Here is a 12,459-nt window from a genome sequence, read left to right on the forward strand (position 1 = left end):
CTGCAATAAAAGTCTATAATTTAATAACAAAATGTTATGTTTGTTAGAAATAACAAACACATTGATATAAATACACTTTCTACATATCACCAGATCTACAGAGATTTACACTTTGACAAGATGGCTACCACACATCATGAATCACGTTCGCAAGTATTTCCTTTCGCTTATGCTCTCGAACAGCCGATGAAAGCCAAAATTTTACTCCCAACAACGCTCCTAAAGAAGTATAAATTCAAAAATTATTTTGGTTTCTTAAATGTTGTTTATTAAATTTTTTATTTTAACTTTTTCATAGCATAATAAAATTTGTGAGTTGAAAAATTGTGTTTACAGGCTGCTGGATAGCCATCAAAGGAAAATCATATTTTGATAGTTTTTAACTAACACAATCAGCAGCGGCAATTTCAACTGTAAAATTTCATTGGCTAAAACTAACACATAAGACATTAAATTCAATTGTGAACATCTGAAGTCCAAATTGTTTTGGGGAAGCTTAGAAGTAGGAGGGAAAACATTAGAAAAGTCTTTAAGGAGTTTACATCATCCTGCCTACCTCGACTGATGTACTGCTCTGGTCAACCGGCACCAACTAGCAGGGTGATACATGCGCTAGTACACAGATCTCTCAGGGAGTGTTCCTGGACACGTGGCAAAGAGGCAGGGAATGAAAATCTCAGCAAAGACCTCCCGAGTTGTCAGTCACCCAGGACGCTATGCTACACTACTTATGAAATAGGAAAATATGTCCATGAATTAGGTTTATTACCCGACTGCTCTCTTACAAGCCATTGTCCCAGTGCATAGCCCATTACGAATGGGAGATGGTAGCTCGTTCCGGTGCACTAGATTCGTCTACTAAGGTCTGTTCACTATGGTCTAGTAGGGCTCGACATGAATAACGGCGGTGGTAGCAGTACGTGTGATAGTCTTTTGTGGTGTTGTTCCGGAAACCACTGAAGGTGTGGCGTGCGTCCGACCCCTGTACAGAGAGAGATCCAACTGCATGAGACCTCGAATGGCACTAGCCACTGAAGGTCACTTTAGGTATAGGCTACATTTAGAAATGTAGGTGCACTGTGATTAATTCCTAATTATATGATAAGTAAAAATGACTAATAGGTACACAGTTAATGGTGGGTCCGTTGTTATTAAATAGTTGACAAAACAACTGGCCTTGGCCCTAACATAACAGCCGGCCCGTATGGCTATGGATATGCCGATGGCAGCTTGTGTTCAATGTATTGTAGTGTCCCACCCCATAGCAATAATTCTGGTCGTTCACTTCCGTAATAGCACCGCCCCAAAAAAGTGGCACTGGGATGTAATAGCCTATGCGAACTGAGGGACACTGAGTGTCGTCAGAGTGACAATAGATGGAAATGGGAAAAACTTATATGGCTATAAGAACGATAGGGTATTGTACTCAATTGGATGAGTAGTGTGTTTTGGAAAGGAGAAAAAAATAATTCTGGAAAAGATTGAGAATAAAGAAGGAGAATTCTAGCAACCGTGTTTTTGCCAAATTGCAGCTGTACTCAAAATCATAAATAAAAAAAATGGCTATTGTGACGTAGGCCCTTTGAGAACCCAGCCTTTAGATAATGTTTTATAATATACTAGACTATAAATAAGTACCAAAAATAAGTAATCATACATCTAGATTTTGGCGATAGCTATTTACAGCAAAAAATTAATATCGATATATTAAGCCTTCATTTGTTAACTTTGTCTTTGCTGTAGGAAAGGCATGGTATTGTTGGTTATGTTTTGATTCTGGAAATACATTTTGCGTGGATCTTATATTTATATATATTTTTTGAAGAGTATTTTAAGTAAGTATTTAAATTTATAATCACTATACATAATTGTCGGTAAATGAACTGTCCTAGAATAGAGATTAGTTTACATATTGTTTTTTTCAACCGTATAGGCTTCAAATAAAACAAAAAAGTCACAAATGACATTGTATTTTCTAAATAATGGCTTTAATGACTCTTTAGAGTAAAGATTCCGTGAAAAGCACATCTTGAAGAATGAGAGGCAATTTTGTTGACCTCAACATTGGTAGTAACCTCTCCTTAGGTGTATCCGAATTCTAGCCTAACCCTTAGCTAAGGTATCCACTAAAAGTGCATCGTAGTGGATGCGGCCATCCTTGCGTTGCTTCCGAATCCTCACAAGGGATGCCACTGATATATCCCTTCATCCGTTCACTAAATTGAGATTTCTAGGGATGCGGTACTTGTAACCACTAATGTATCCGTACTTCCATTAGCTTCGAAATCGTGTGTTATTTTGTTTGTATATAATATTAGTTAAGTTTTTTGGCATCGGATTTGTTTAAAACATTATAAGCGGTAGTAATAATTCAAATAGAGACAAATGAAAACATTAAATAAAAATTACCAAACTGCGAACTTTAAACTTCAAGGTGTATTTAATGCTCATTTTAAGAATTTTTAATATTTTGATTCAAACAAATCTTTTTTGATCGCTAACATTTATAACCACTTACTTTTCAATAATATTTTTATGTAAAAAAAAAAAAATCCGAAAATACTCTTTTCTAACACAAGAAATGTTCCTTTATTAACCCTGAAAACAGTGTTACTATATTCTTACTGGTTTCTGAGAAATCACCGTTAATAGTTTTCATTTCAATATCTGTGCATTGAAGCGGCTGCCACTGTTTCTTGCTTTCACAAGGGTCATTGTGTTTATATGATTCTGAGAAATTAAGGTAATTTGTGAAAATTGTCAATTACGTTAGGTAAGCAACATAAAAAAATACTTTCGAACAATGATGATGGTTGTTTGGTGTAGTCTACTTACATTAAAAATATTTTGCAATCATGTGGACAGTTGTTTAGGTCAGGATAGCTACATCTTAACTTGGTTATTCTTAAGCAACCATTTAAAATATTTTACAGAATTTTTAATGTAGCTATTCTGTCCCAACCAACCATCCACAATGTTTTGAAGTATTTTTAATGTAGCTAACCTAACATAATTGACCATTCTCCAAATTTTAAATTTTTCACTCCCATCAAATCATTTGTTACTATGTGACTCAAAATAATGCTATAAATGCAGTCAGAAAACAAAGATAAGGTAATGCAGTTATTTATTTATGAAAACAAAAAACAAAATACAAACATTAAAATTTCCCATATAATTGCAGTACAGTCATATTCATAATCATTTAATTATCAAAACAATATCTCTTTTTACAAAATTTTTCCATATAAATACATAGACCTACACAGAAAAAAAAAAAAAGTGATGGCTTCGTCAATGCACACGCAGTGTACTGTAAGCTGTAAACTGTGATATCTGAGAAACCAGTAGGAATTCAGAAACACAGTATTATGGTAAATACAGGTACGTCTCTAGGGTTCAAAGAAAGTATATTTAACATTTTATTTTTACTTCACGTAAAAGTCCCTCTAAGAATATTACCTACTTCTTCCTCTTGAAACCTTTCAGGGGCTCTCTTTTTTTGTTGAAATGTAATGATTCGGTGGTTTAATCATCAGACTTGTCAAACGTAACACTGATGTAAGTATCTCACTGGAAGAATAACATCTTAACAATTAAATAAAGTATTTCCAATATTACAATGCCAGTTTTACAATATCATCACAATATATGGGTATGAGCCTCGATTCAAGAAAATCATAAATTTTTTTCTGTGTCTAGAATTATTAAACAGCCCTTCATAGTTTGTGCTTTACCTTCTTACAACTCAAGAGTAAATTGTAAGATCGCTGCTTTTCCGTAAAAACAAAATTATAAAATTTTAAAATGTTATGTTGAAAACTTCAGATATTCCTCTGCTTACCCAGAAAACAGTATTTCAAAATTCATAATGGTTTCTGAGAAATCACCGTTTATAGATTACATGATGTAGCCTGTGCAGTGACTAAGCCGCTACCATTGTGCTTAGCGTAACCAAAACTGTTTTCCACAAGAGATGGCCTGATTGTTGTTGCTGCCATACTGTTTTCTTGATACTAGCAGCAACCTGATTCTGTGGTTCCCCAGAGATCCTTAGCCGAGGCTGTTTACAAAAAGACAGGGATGTTTAATGTCAGTACGTTAGGGTTGGGGTCATGACTGTTTTCCTGGAATCCTTACCTCCATCCAGTGCGTGTCATGTTCCGTCCAGTCTCTTCGCATCGCTACCCGGGGTAGCCAGCTGAGGACCTCAAGTTGCTGGTACTGACCCAGTTACACATGCCACCATATTTTTATAATCTGAAACCTTTTAATATTTTCCTTGGGGCCTACTCTGGTAGTAGGCTCATTTGCTTTACTGTAGAGGCATGTATCACGCCGACTGTATGAGGGTTTGCTTAATAAACCGCATCTTACCAAAACATAGGTATTGTTTTTAGTACGACCACGTATAAACATTTTAGAGGGATAAGGCATATGGGATGCATTAAGAGTCCACTATTCATCACTTATAACATAATCAATAATTAGCGTTCCTAATACTCAAAGGGGGCCAGACGTCATGACTCTGTAGCATTAGAGTCTCCACCGGTCCACGTTCTCGTCCATGCCCAAGGCATATCATCAGCGCCTTTAGCCCTAAAAACACCTATGACGACTAAAGTTTAATAAACTGTCTGCAGTTAATAGCCACATTTTTTTGAAAACTAACTTTGTCATTTAGTATAATGGCACTGGGACAGTTTAGAAATGGTGGTTCTTCTAAACTAGGGGGTTGTAAGGCTCCTAAGGTGCCCGTTGATAAATGATGAACATAACAAAAACCTTAATTTAATGACTAAGCGGTTTTCCACGATTAGCTGTATTTACGTCTGCAAAGTATACATATCTCTTTGGTGTTACAGAGTCAGTGAGTCAGTGATGAGCTTAACTATATATATATATATATATATATATATATATATATATATATATATATATATATATATATATATATATATATGATGTCTGAGAATTTAATAATTTACTTTTGCATTTTTATTTTAATGCTTAGAATTGTTATAATGCATTTACAGTTAATGAAATTGGGTAGTAGCAAAAGTTTTGTGTATTTCTTTCTACAACCATGCACATTAGTTAGGAATTTTATTTTGCTAAATGGGTGTGGGGGGAATGCATTTAAATTTTATGTGAGCAATGAAATGTCTTTAATCCAGCATTCTGTAATCCGGCTTTAATAAGAGTCGCTCGCATTCAGTTTTTTCTGGTGGATTTTTGCTGTTGAACTTGGCCGTCAAGTTGCATTACTGCACTGCTGGCATTTTTAGTTCACCTAGAGTTTATGGTTACTTTTGGTTTTCATTTCATATTCATTCTACATTTCACTAGTACATTGCGGTAATGATTTTTTGAGAAGACCAGTGGAATGCTCATCTGTATTATTTTTCTAAAGCACAGCTTATTACAACTTTTTTAAATACTAGTGTTCTGTTATGTTAATATTTCTTTTGGTATTCCCATTTAAACTATTTTGATGTTTGATAATCTGCAAATATTGCTAATCAGGCATGTTCTAAACGTGCTGGATTAGAGACCATTCACAGAATTATTATGCAGGAATTTTAATGTAATGTAATTTTTAGTACAAAATTTTTGTAGTGTATTATTAAATTTAGACTTAAACTTAACTAATAAAGTTTTAAACAGGTACTTCTTATAGTAATCTTTTTCTTTGAGTGTTGCAACATTAGTTCCCATTTTTTTCTTACTCCTTATTCATGCTCCTGTTTGACCTAACAGTTAATAATCTTGTACAATTTTGCTAACATAAACAGTAATTACTTGAGTTACTATAGTTATAAAATTTACTATTAAGTGTTTTAATTACAATTTTAAAGAAATAAAAATATTTCTGAAGAGTTAATAATGTTCGCAGTCAAATTCTATATTAGCTTGCAAGTTTTATCAAACTGTTTACATATTCAGTGCTATTTTTTATTGTATTTTACTGGTATTGACTTAACTTTATATAACTTCATAAATATATTTAAAAATTAATGAACCTATAAAGGAAATGAAAAAATAGGGGCTTTAAGAAATTAAGAATCCATTTGATGACTATTTAATAATTAATTTACATTTTCATTTTTTCTCATGTTATTTATTAGTAATAATTTTTGACCATGCTGTTGATTATTTTTTGTTGTCAGGTCACAATGCCAAAAACAAAGTCGACCACGAAAGCCCCCCGGAAGGAGGGGTTCAACCGCTCTGCGCACAGCATGAATCCAGAGAGGAAAACGGAAGGTCTTAAAGGGGTAGCCAAGGTAAGGACAAAGTCCACTATCAAGCGGCTGCAGATGTACAGAAATTTCAAGGCAAAACGAGACAAAACAGGCAAGATCATATCCCCAGCTCCATTCCAAGGAAAATTATCATCAGGTACAGTTGCTCGCGTTGAACCAAACCAAAAATGGTTTGGAAATTCTCGTGTAATTACCCAGAATGCACTCCAGAGGTTCCAAGAAGCCATGGGTGAAGCAATGAAGAATCCATATCAGGTTGTCATGAAACCATCTAAACTGCCCATAACATTATTGAATGAAAAAGCAAAGAATGCTAGAGTTCACGTCTTAGATACTGAAAGCTTTGGCAGTGTTTTTGGCCCAAAGAAACGCAGAAAGAGGCCGAACCTGGCAACGACAGATCTGAATGAGCTGAACACGACCGCTGAAAAGCTCATGGGCAATTACTCTGATGAGAAAGATCATGATTTGGTGAGGGATGATGGTGGTGTTAGAGATATAGCTCGTGAAGCAATCATGTCTGCTGGACAAAGCAAACGTATTTGGAATGAGCTATACAAGGTTATTGATTCGTCAGATGTCATCTTGCAGGTCCTTGATGCCAGAGATCCATTGGGGACACGTTCTTCTCATATTGAAACGTTCATCCGAACAGAGAAGCCTCATAAACAGTTGATATTTATATTGAACAAGGTTGATTTGGTTCCAAACTGGGTTACGCAGAGGTGGGTTGCAATTCTTAGTGCTGAATTTCCGACTGTGGCTTTCCATTCTTCTATGACGCATCCATTTGGTAAGGGATCGTTGATCAACATATTACGGCAGTTTGCTAAGCTACATGCAGATAAGAAACAGATAAGTATTGGGTTTATTGGGTACCCAAATGTTGGCAAGAGTTCTATCATAAATACTCTCAGGTCCAAGAAGGTGTGTAAAGTGGCACCAATTGCCGGGGAGACCAAAGTGTGGCAGTACATCACGTTGATGCGTCGTATTTACCTTATAGACTGTCCTGGGGTTGTGTATCCATCCGCAGAAACCGATGCTGATAAGGTACTAAAGGGCGTTGTCAGAGTTGAACTTGTAAAGGATCCAGAAGATTACATCCCCTATGTCTTGGAGCGAGTGAAGAAGGAGTACTTGGAAAAAACATACCGTGTCACTGATTGGGATACTGCCACTTCTTTCCTAGAGAAACTGGCTGCAAGAACAGGCAAGCTGTTGAAAAAAGGAGAACCAGATATTGTAGCTGTTTCCAAGATGGTTCTCAATGATTGGCAGAGGGGAAAGCTGCCATTTTACGTGTCACCTCCAGGATTTGAGACTCCACTTTCTTCTGTTGCGAGCAACCCAGTTGGTGAAGCGAGTACACAAATGGCTGTCAGCTCAAGCGACAACAAAGTTTCAAGTGTTGAAACAATTCATGAGGAGAAATTAATGATGGATCTTCCTGGAAGTGAAGTTGATAAGGTTGAGGAAGCTGAAACAAGTGTAGGTGTGGATGGCAAAACTGTGGATTCTGATAAAATTCAGTCCGATATTGGGAATGAAACAGTTCCTAATGATGTTGAAATGCATGAAGATGTAGATAACAGTAAAAGTTTAGATGGAAATTCAAACAAGGAATCTGATAGTGTGATTGAAGATCTTCCAGCGAAACAGGCACAGCCGTTCCTTAAAGTAATCCAGGATTTTTCAAAAATAAAAGTCGGTCTCAGCTACACAGAGAAGGGTGACAGGGAACTGATAGACCTGGCAAGAAAGACAGACCAGAAATCTAAAATAAACCTGCACAAAACTGGTGAAAGAATACGTGACAGAGCAGGTTCTGTAAGCATGGGATCTTTGAACTCCATCATTGAGACAGCAAGTTGTGACGATGATGTTGAAAACGCTGAAACAAATTTGAGTGGGAGATCGCCGCAAGTGTCGGCGGAGACAAGCAAAGACGACTCTGACTCGGAGTCCAGTGAGTCGGAGGACGATGCGGTGGGTGAAGATGTGGCGGTAGCGAGCAGTGGACTGTTCCTCGTGACGGAGGCGGGCACTTCCAGAGGTACGAGTGGTGTGACGGACTTCTTCCAGAGGCTGACCAGCAAAGTTAGGAGGAGAATGGAGAGGGCCATGAAGCCCAAGAAAACTGGGAGCAACTTCTATGCCATGGCAAATGTTAAGAACAGAAATCGCAACAGAAAGAGAGAACGTTAGTCCATTATTTGTAATGTTATTGTAAAAAAAGTTAAGAATACAAAGATTGCCCCTGATTTGGATCTTGGAAATTTTTTTTCTTTTGTATTAATATCTTAAATGTATTCTCGGATTTGCTTGTTATTTTGATTCAGTAATTTTTAAGTATATTTTTGTTAGGTCTTGAGAGTAATTTCAATATATCTTCCTCAGGAGCATAGGCAAAATACAAATAGTGAGGTCTCACAATTTTGTTGAATAATTTTATAATTGTGTCTTTTTTAATTTTTTAATTTTATAGCTGCAGCACTATCCTGGATATTAAGTAAACTTTTTTTTTTCCTTTGATAATCAAATGATTCATGTAAATCTCAGTGTTAATTTTTTTTAAACTTTTCCAAGTAATTTCCAAGATTTGGTACTTAATTATGGCTATGGACACGGTCCTACATCTAGCATAATAATAATAATTATTATTTTTATTCTTTATTGTCTGATGTAGACTTAACTTTGCATATGGAAAGTTTTAAGTGTAAGTACTAAGTCACTAAAATGTTTGACTGCTAAGCTATTATAAATATCCCTTATCACAATACGATATATTTTTCCTATAACTCACAGTGGAATGATTTTCTGACACATTTTTTCCGAAGTAATTATTTTTCAAGGAATTTAACATTATTAAAGAATCAAGGCAAAATCAATGGTAAAGGTTTATATGTTTGTATACTTCAAAAGACATGGGTATTCATTGAACGTAAAAGCTGAAGGAGGTTTTTATTTGTAGACATCTCTAAACTCTACCACTAGATTTTATTTTTGTTCTAATGGAATATATGTATTCTTACAAGTTGTTTATAAATAATTATATGGTTTTTGGGAAACTGAACCAACATAACTAGAGAACATGCTGCATTCATAATTTATAGTTTGTAGGTTTTTCTTGCTAGAGTTTTTTATAGAATAAGTTTTTTTTTTTTTTGAGAAACCTGCATGGATAAAGCATCAGTGCATGGTCACACACAATCAATGAATGGATCGAGGCTTAATATCTGATTGACATTGAGGTGATTAAAGACAGATCACGTCGAATCTTAATGACATGTTCTTTAGATGGGTGTGTTTCCAAGGATGTCAACTTTGTGGTGGTTTCTGGTTTTGAATCCTGATTAAGGATAGAACACGTGAACATTTGTGGCATTTTAAATTTTAAGATTATATTAACATTAGTTTATAAGCCACAACCCGTCATCCTCTCCTACCAGCATTTAACAGTGAAGGCATGAATAGGCTCAACAAAATAAAAATTAATGCTGTTGAGAAATTACAAGCATGGTTATTCATTAGTGGATGGATATTTTGAATATGCTTTGCACTAAAGGCAGTGTATGATTGGAAGGTTTAAGGAGTTAAAACCCCTTTCATTGACATGTTATGATTTTTTTTTTGAACATTAATTGTTGATGTCAATTGAAGTATAGGTTCATTACATGTTGAATAATACAATCATGTCCAACAAACACCACAGTCTTATTGATTTTGGATCAACATAATTTTTGTATTTTTATTAAGCTACTGGTTTTGTTTCCCTGTACTATCGTGGTTTTGGTTCGATGATCCTTTGCTATGGTGTCTAAGAGTATGCTTTTGACTGGAAAAAGGACGTGGTTACTTAACTGGGAATGCATGACTCAACAAAGGTTGGCTTTCTCAATTGTTCATCAGGCAATAAATATTGAAACCAAGGATGTTATCTCGGTATTTACCACCAAAAGAAAGAAACAAAATTTTGTCTATTAATAATTAGAATAGTATGCCAGTCACAAAACTTGCAATTAAGTAGGTAACAAATAAATTGTGTCTGTAAGCATAGCTAACAATAATTAATTGTAAGGGGAAAACCAAAAAAGGACCTCTTGTCGGCAATGTCAATTTTTCAGTACCGTCAAAATTAGTGGTTTGAGTCAAAATGATCGATTTTCAGATTTTTGTGGTTTATTATATTTCAGTTTGTCCTTTACATGTTGTAATCAATTACAAAACAGCTATAGTTGGATGAGATACTTAAAATAATTGATAAAGCAGTCAATGTTTAGCCCTGGAAAAGGTACCTTGTATCGCTTATGGAGAAATAACATGGGACAGACAAGCGGTCCCTTTTCATAAACGCACTAGTCCAATAGGCATCACTTTAAAAACAAACTTCTCCTGAATTCTATCGGCAATTGAAGGTACTACAACGAGCTTCTCTCAACCTGCCCCAACATCAAATACCTTTTCCTTCATAGGTGTATTAGCTACATAAAGTTCCTAATATTATTCTTACACAAATAATATGCCTTTAACTTTATAATAATATTTGTTAATATTATATTATTTAATATTTATTCAATTTATTATCAGCTATTAATAATCATTATTAACTATCATAATGCATTAGTAGTTTTTTTCCTTATTAACTTTTTTACATTTTTTGCAAGTATATGTTGGCAATCGTGCAAATAGATGTCAACCAATCAGCTGAGCTATACGCCTGGTATTGTTATTTTGTATTGGAATGTTATCATGATGAGTGTTGTATTTGACTTGAAATAAAAAGTGACTGAAGAAAAAGTGTTAAATATTTTAAATAATATAGGATAAGGTGGTGAAAATATAAGTGATAAAGACAATTATGTGTAAGTTGATTACTTTACTGAAAGGTGTTTAAGAAGTGATGAAAGCAGTGAAAATTAAGAGCTATCTGGATGAGAAGATTTAGTAAGTATTTCAGACTCTTCATTCTTAACAAACATTTCAAAATTTGATGAACTTGCTGAAAGTAACTTTGAAAATCTCTTTGATATAGAAGATGTTATTATTCAAATCGAGGCAAGAGGTGATAACCAAGAAGTTGTTGATGAAAATGATGGTCGGCACGACTTGGTTGCAATTGACAATTTTATTGATTTTGTCAACACACTTGATGTTGAAAATGACCATAATTTGGTGACTAATTTTCTAGAGAATAGTTGTGGCTGCAAAGAAAATTGTTGCAAATTGTTTTTTTGCTAATGAATTTTTGCAAATGAACAATGAATGCGCAGAGATCGATCGTTACAATTACCATGTTAATATATTAAACCAAGTCATCTTTGGTCAACTTTGCTGTCTCACATTAGATTCCACATTAAACTCATTGCGAAAAGAAAAAAAAACATACTGAGAGAAAAACCTCACGAACCAGTTACATGTTGAAAGGATCAGTTTGCAAAAAACATCTTTATGTTTGGTCAACAAATTAAAATTAAAAGACTGAAATATCTTACTAAAATATATAACACTACAGGATTGGTTGCAAAAGAGCATGGTAACAACAGGTAAATTGAAAAAGAATGTGACATTTATTTCGAATACAGAATGTGATGTTAAATTTTGTAACAATTATGCAGAACAGCTCGCCATAATATTGCCAGTTAGAAGCAGTACAGTGTACCAAACACGTCCAATGATTTGAAAGTTAAAATATATGAAACTTGCAAGGCTTCTTTAGAGATCACATGATTCATAAATCTGTACAATTTAGGGTTATTATTAACATCTGGCGAACAATTTGTCTCAATATAGTAGTAATGAAACCAATGTGCTTTATGCCAGAAACATTTTACTTCTGGAGCAGCCATGGATATAAACGATTGAAAAAAGAAAATCCCACCCGCAGGTTGTTTCTACGGGAAAAAATTAGTAAAATGATACTATAAAAATAACTGGAGACAATTTAGAAAATGGTGACAAATCTTCCGTACATTACAGTTTTGATATGGCACAAGTGCACATACCTAGCAACCCTTTGCAGTATGGTCCTATCTATGTATTTCTTAGTGCCATTTTAGTTGGTATTTTTGGTGTGATGTGTGAGATAACGAACAAACAAGTTAACTACCTGATTCCCGAGAGTGCCAATACAACAAAAGGTTCCAATCTTATTGTGAGCCTGTTCCATCACCACCTGGAAAAAAAAAACTTT

At 34.7% G+C, this 12,459-nt stretch overlaps 2 protein-coding genes across 2 annotated transcripts in view; one reads left to right on the plus strand and one right to left on the minus strand.

Moving 5' to 3' along the window:
* LOC134534550 (uncharacterized) overlaps window positions 1-4,182 on the minus strand; it is a 28,592-nt gene extending 24,410 nt beyond the window's left edge. Inside the window, exons 1-2 of the mRNA XM_063373032.1 lie at window positions 4,141-4,182; window positions 816-982 (exon numbers count right to left, since the gene is read on the minus strand). Of these exons, the coding sequence (XP_063229102.1) occupies window positions 816-982; window positions 4,141-4,182 (209 nt within the window). The remainder of the gene's footprint in view (window positions 1-815; window positions 983-4,140) is intronic.
* Window positions 1,702-8,530, plus strand: LOC134533981 (uncharacterized). The gene is made up of 2 exons (XM_063371842.1): window positions 1,702-1,835; window positions 6,171-8,530. Exon 2 carries the CDS (start codon window positions 6,177-6,179, stop codon window positions 8,472-8,474), a length of 2,298 nt encoding a protein of 765 aa, XP_063227912.1. The 5' UTR covers window positions 1,702-1,835; window positions 6,171-6,176; the 3' UTR covers window positions 8,475-8,530.
* The last annotated feature ends 3,929 nt before the right edge of the window (window positions 8,531-12,459 follow it).

This window comes from Bacillus rossius, chromosome 7 (assembly GCF_032445375.1).
Source record: "Bacillus rossius redtenbacheri isolate Brsri chromosome 7, Brsri_v3, whole genome shotgun sequence".
Classification (NCBI taxonomy): domain Eukaryota; kingdom Metazoa; phylum Arthropoda; class Insecta; order Phasmatodea; family Bacillidae; genus Bacillus; species Bacillus rossius.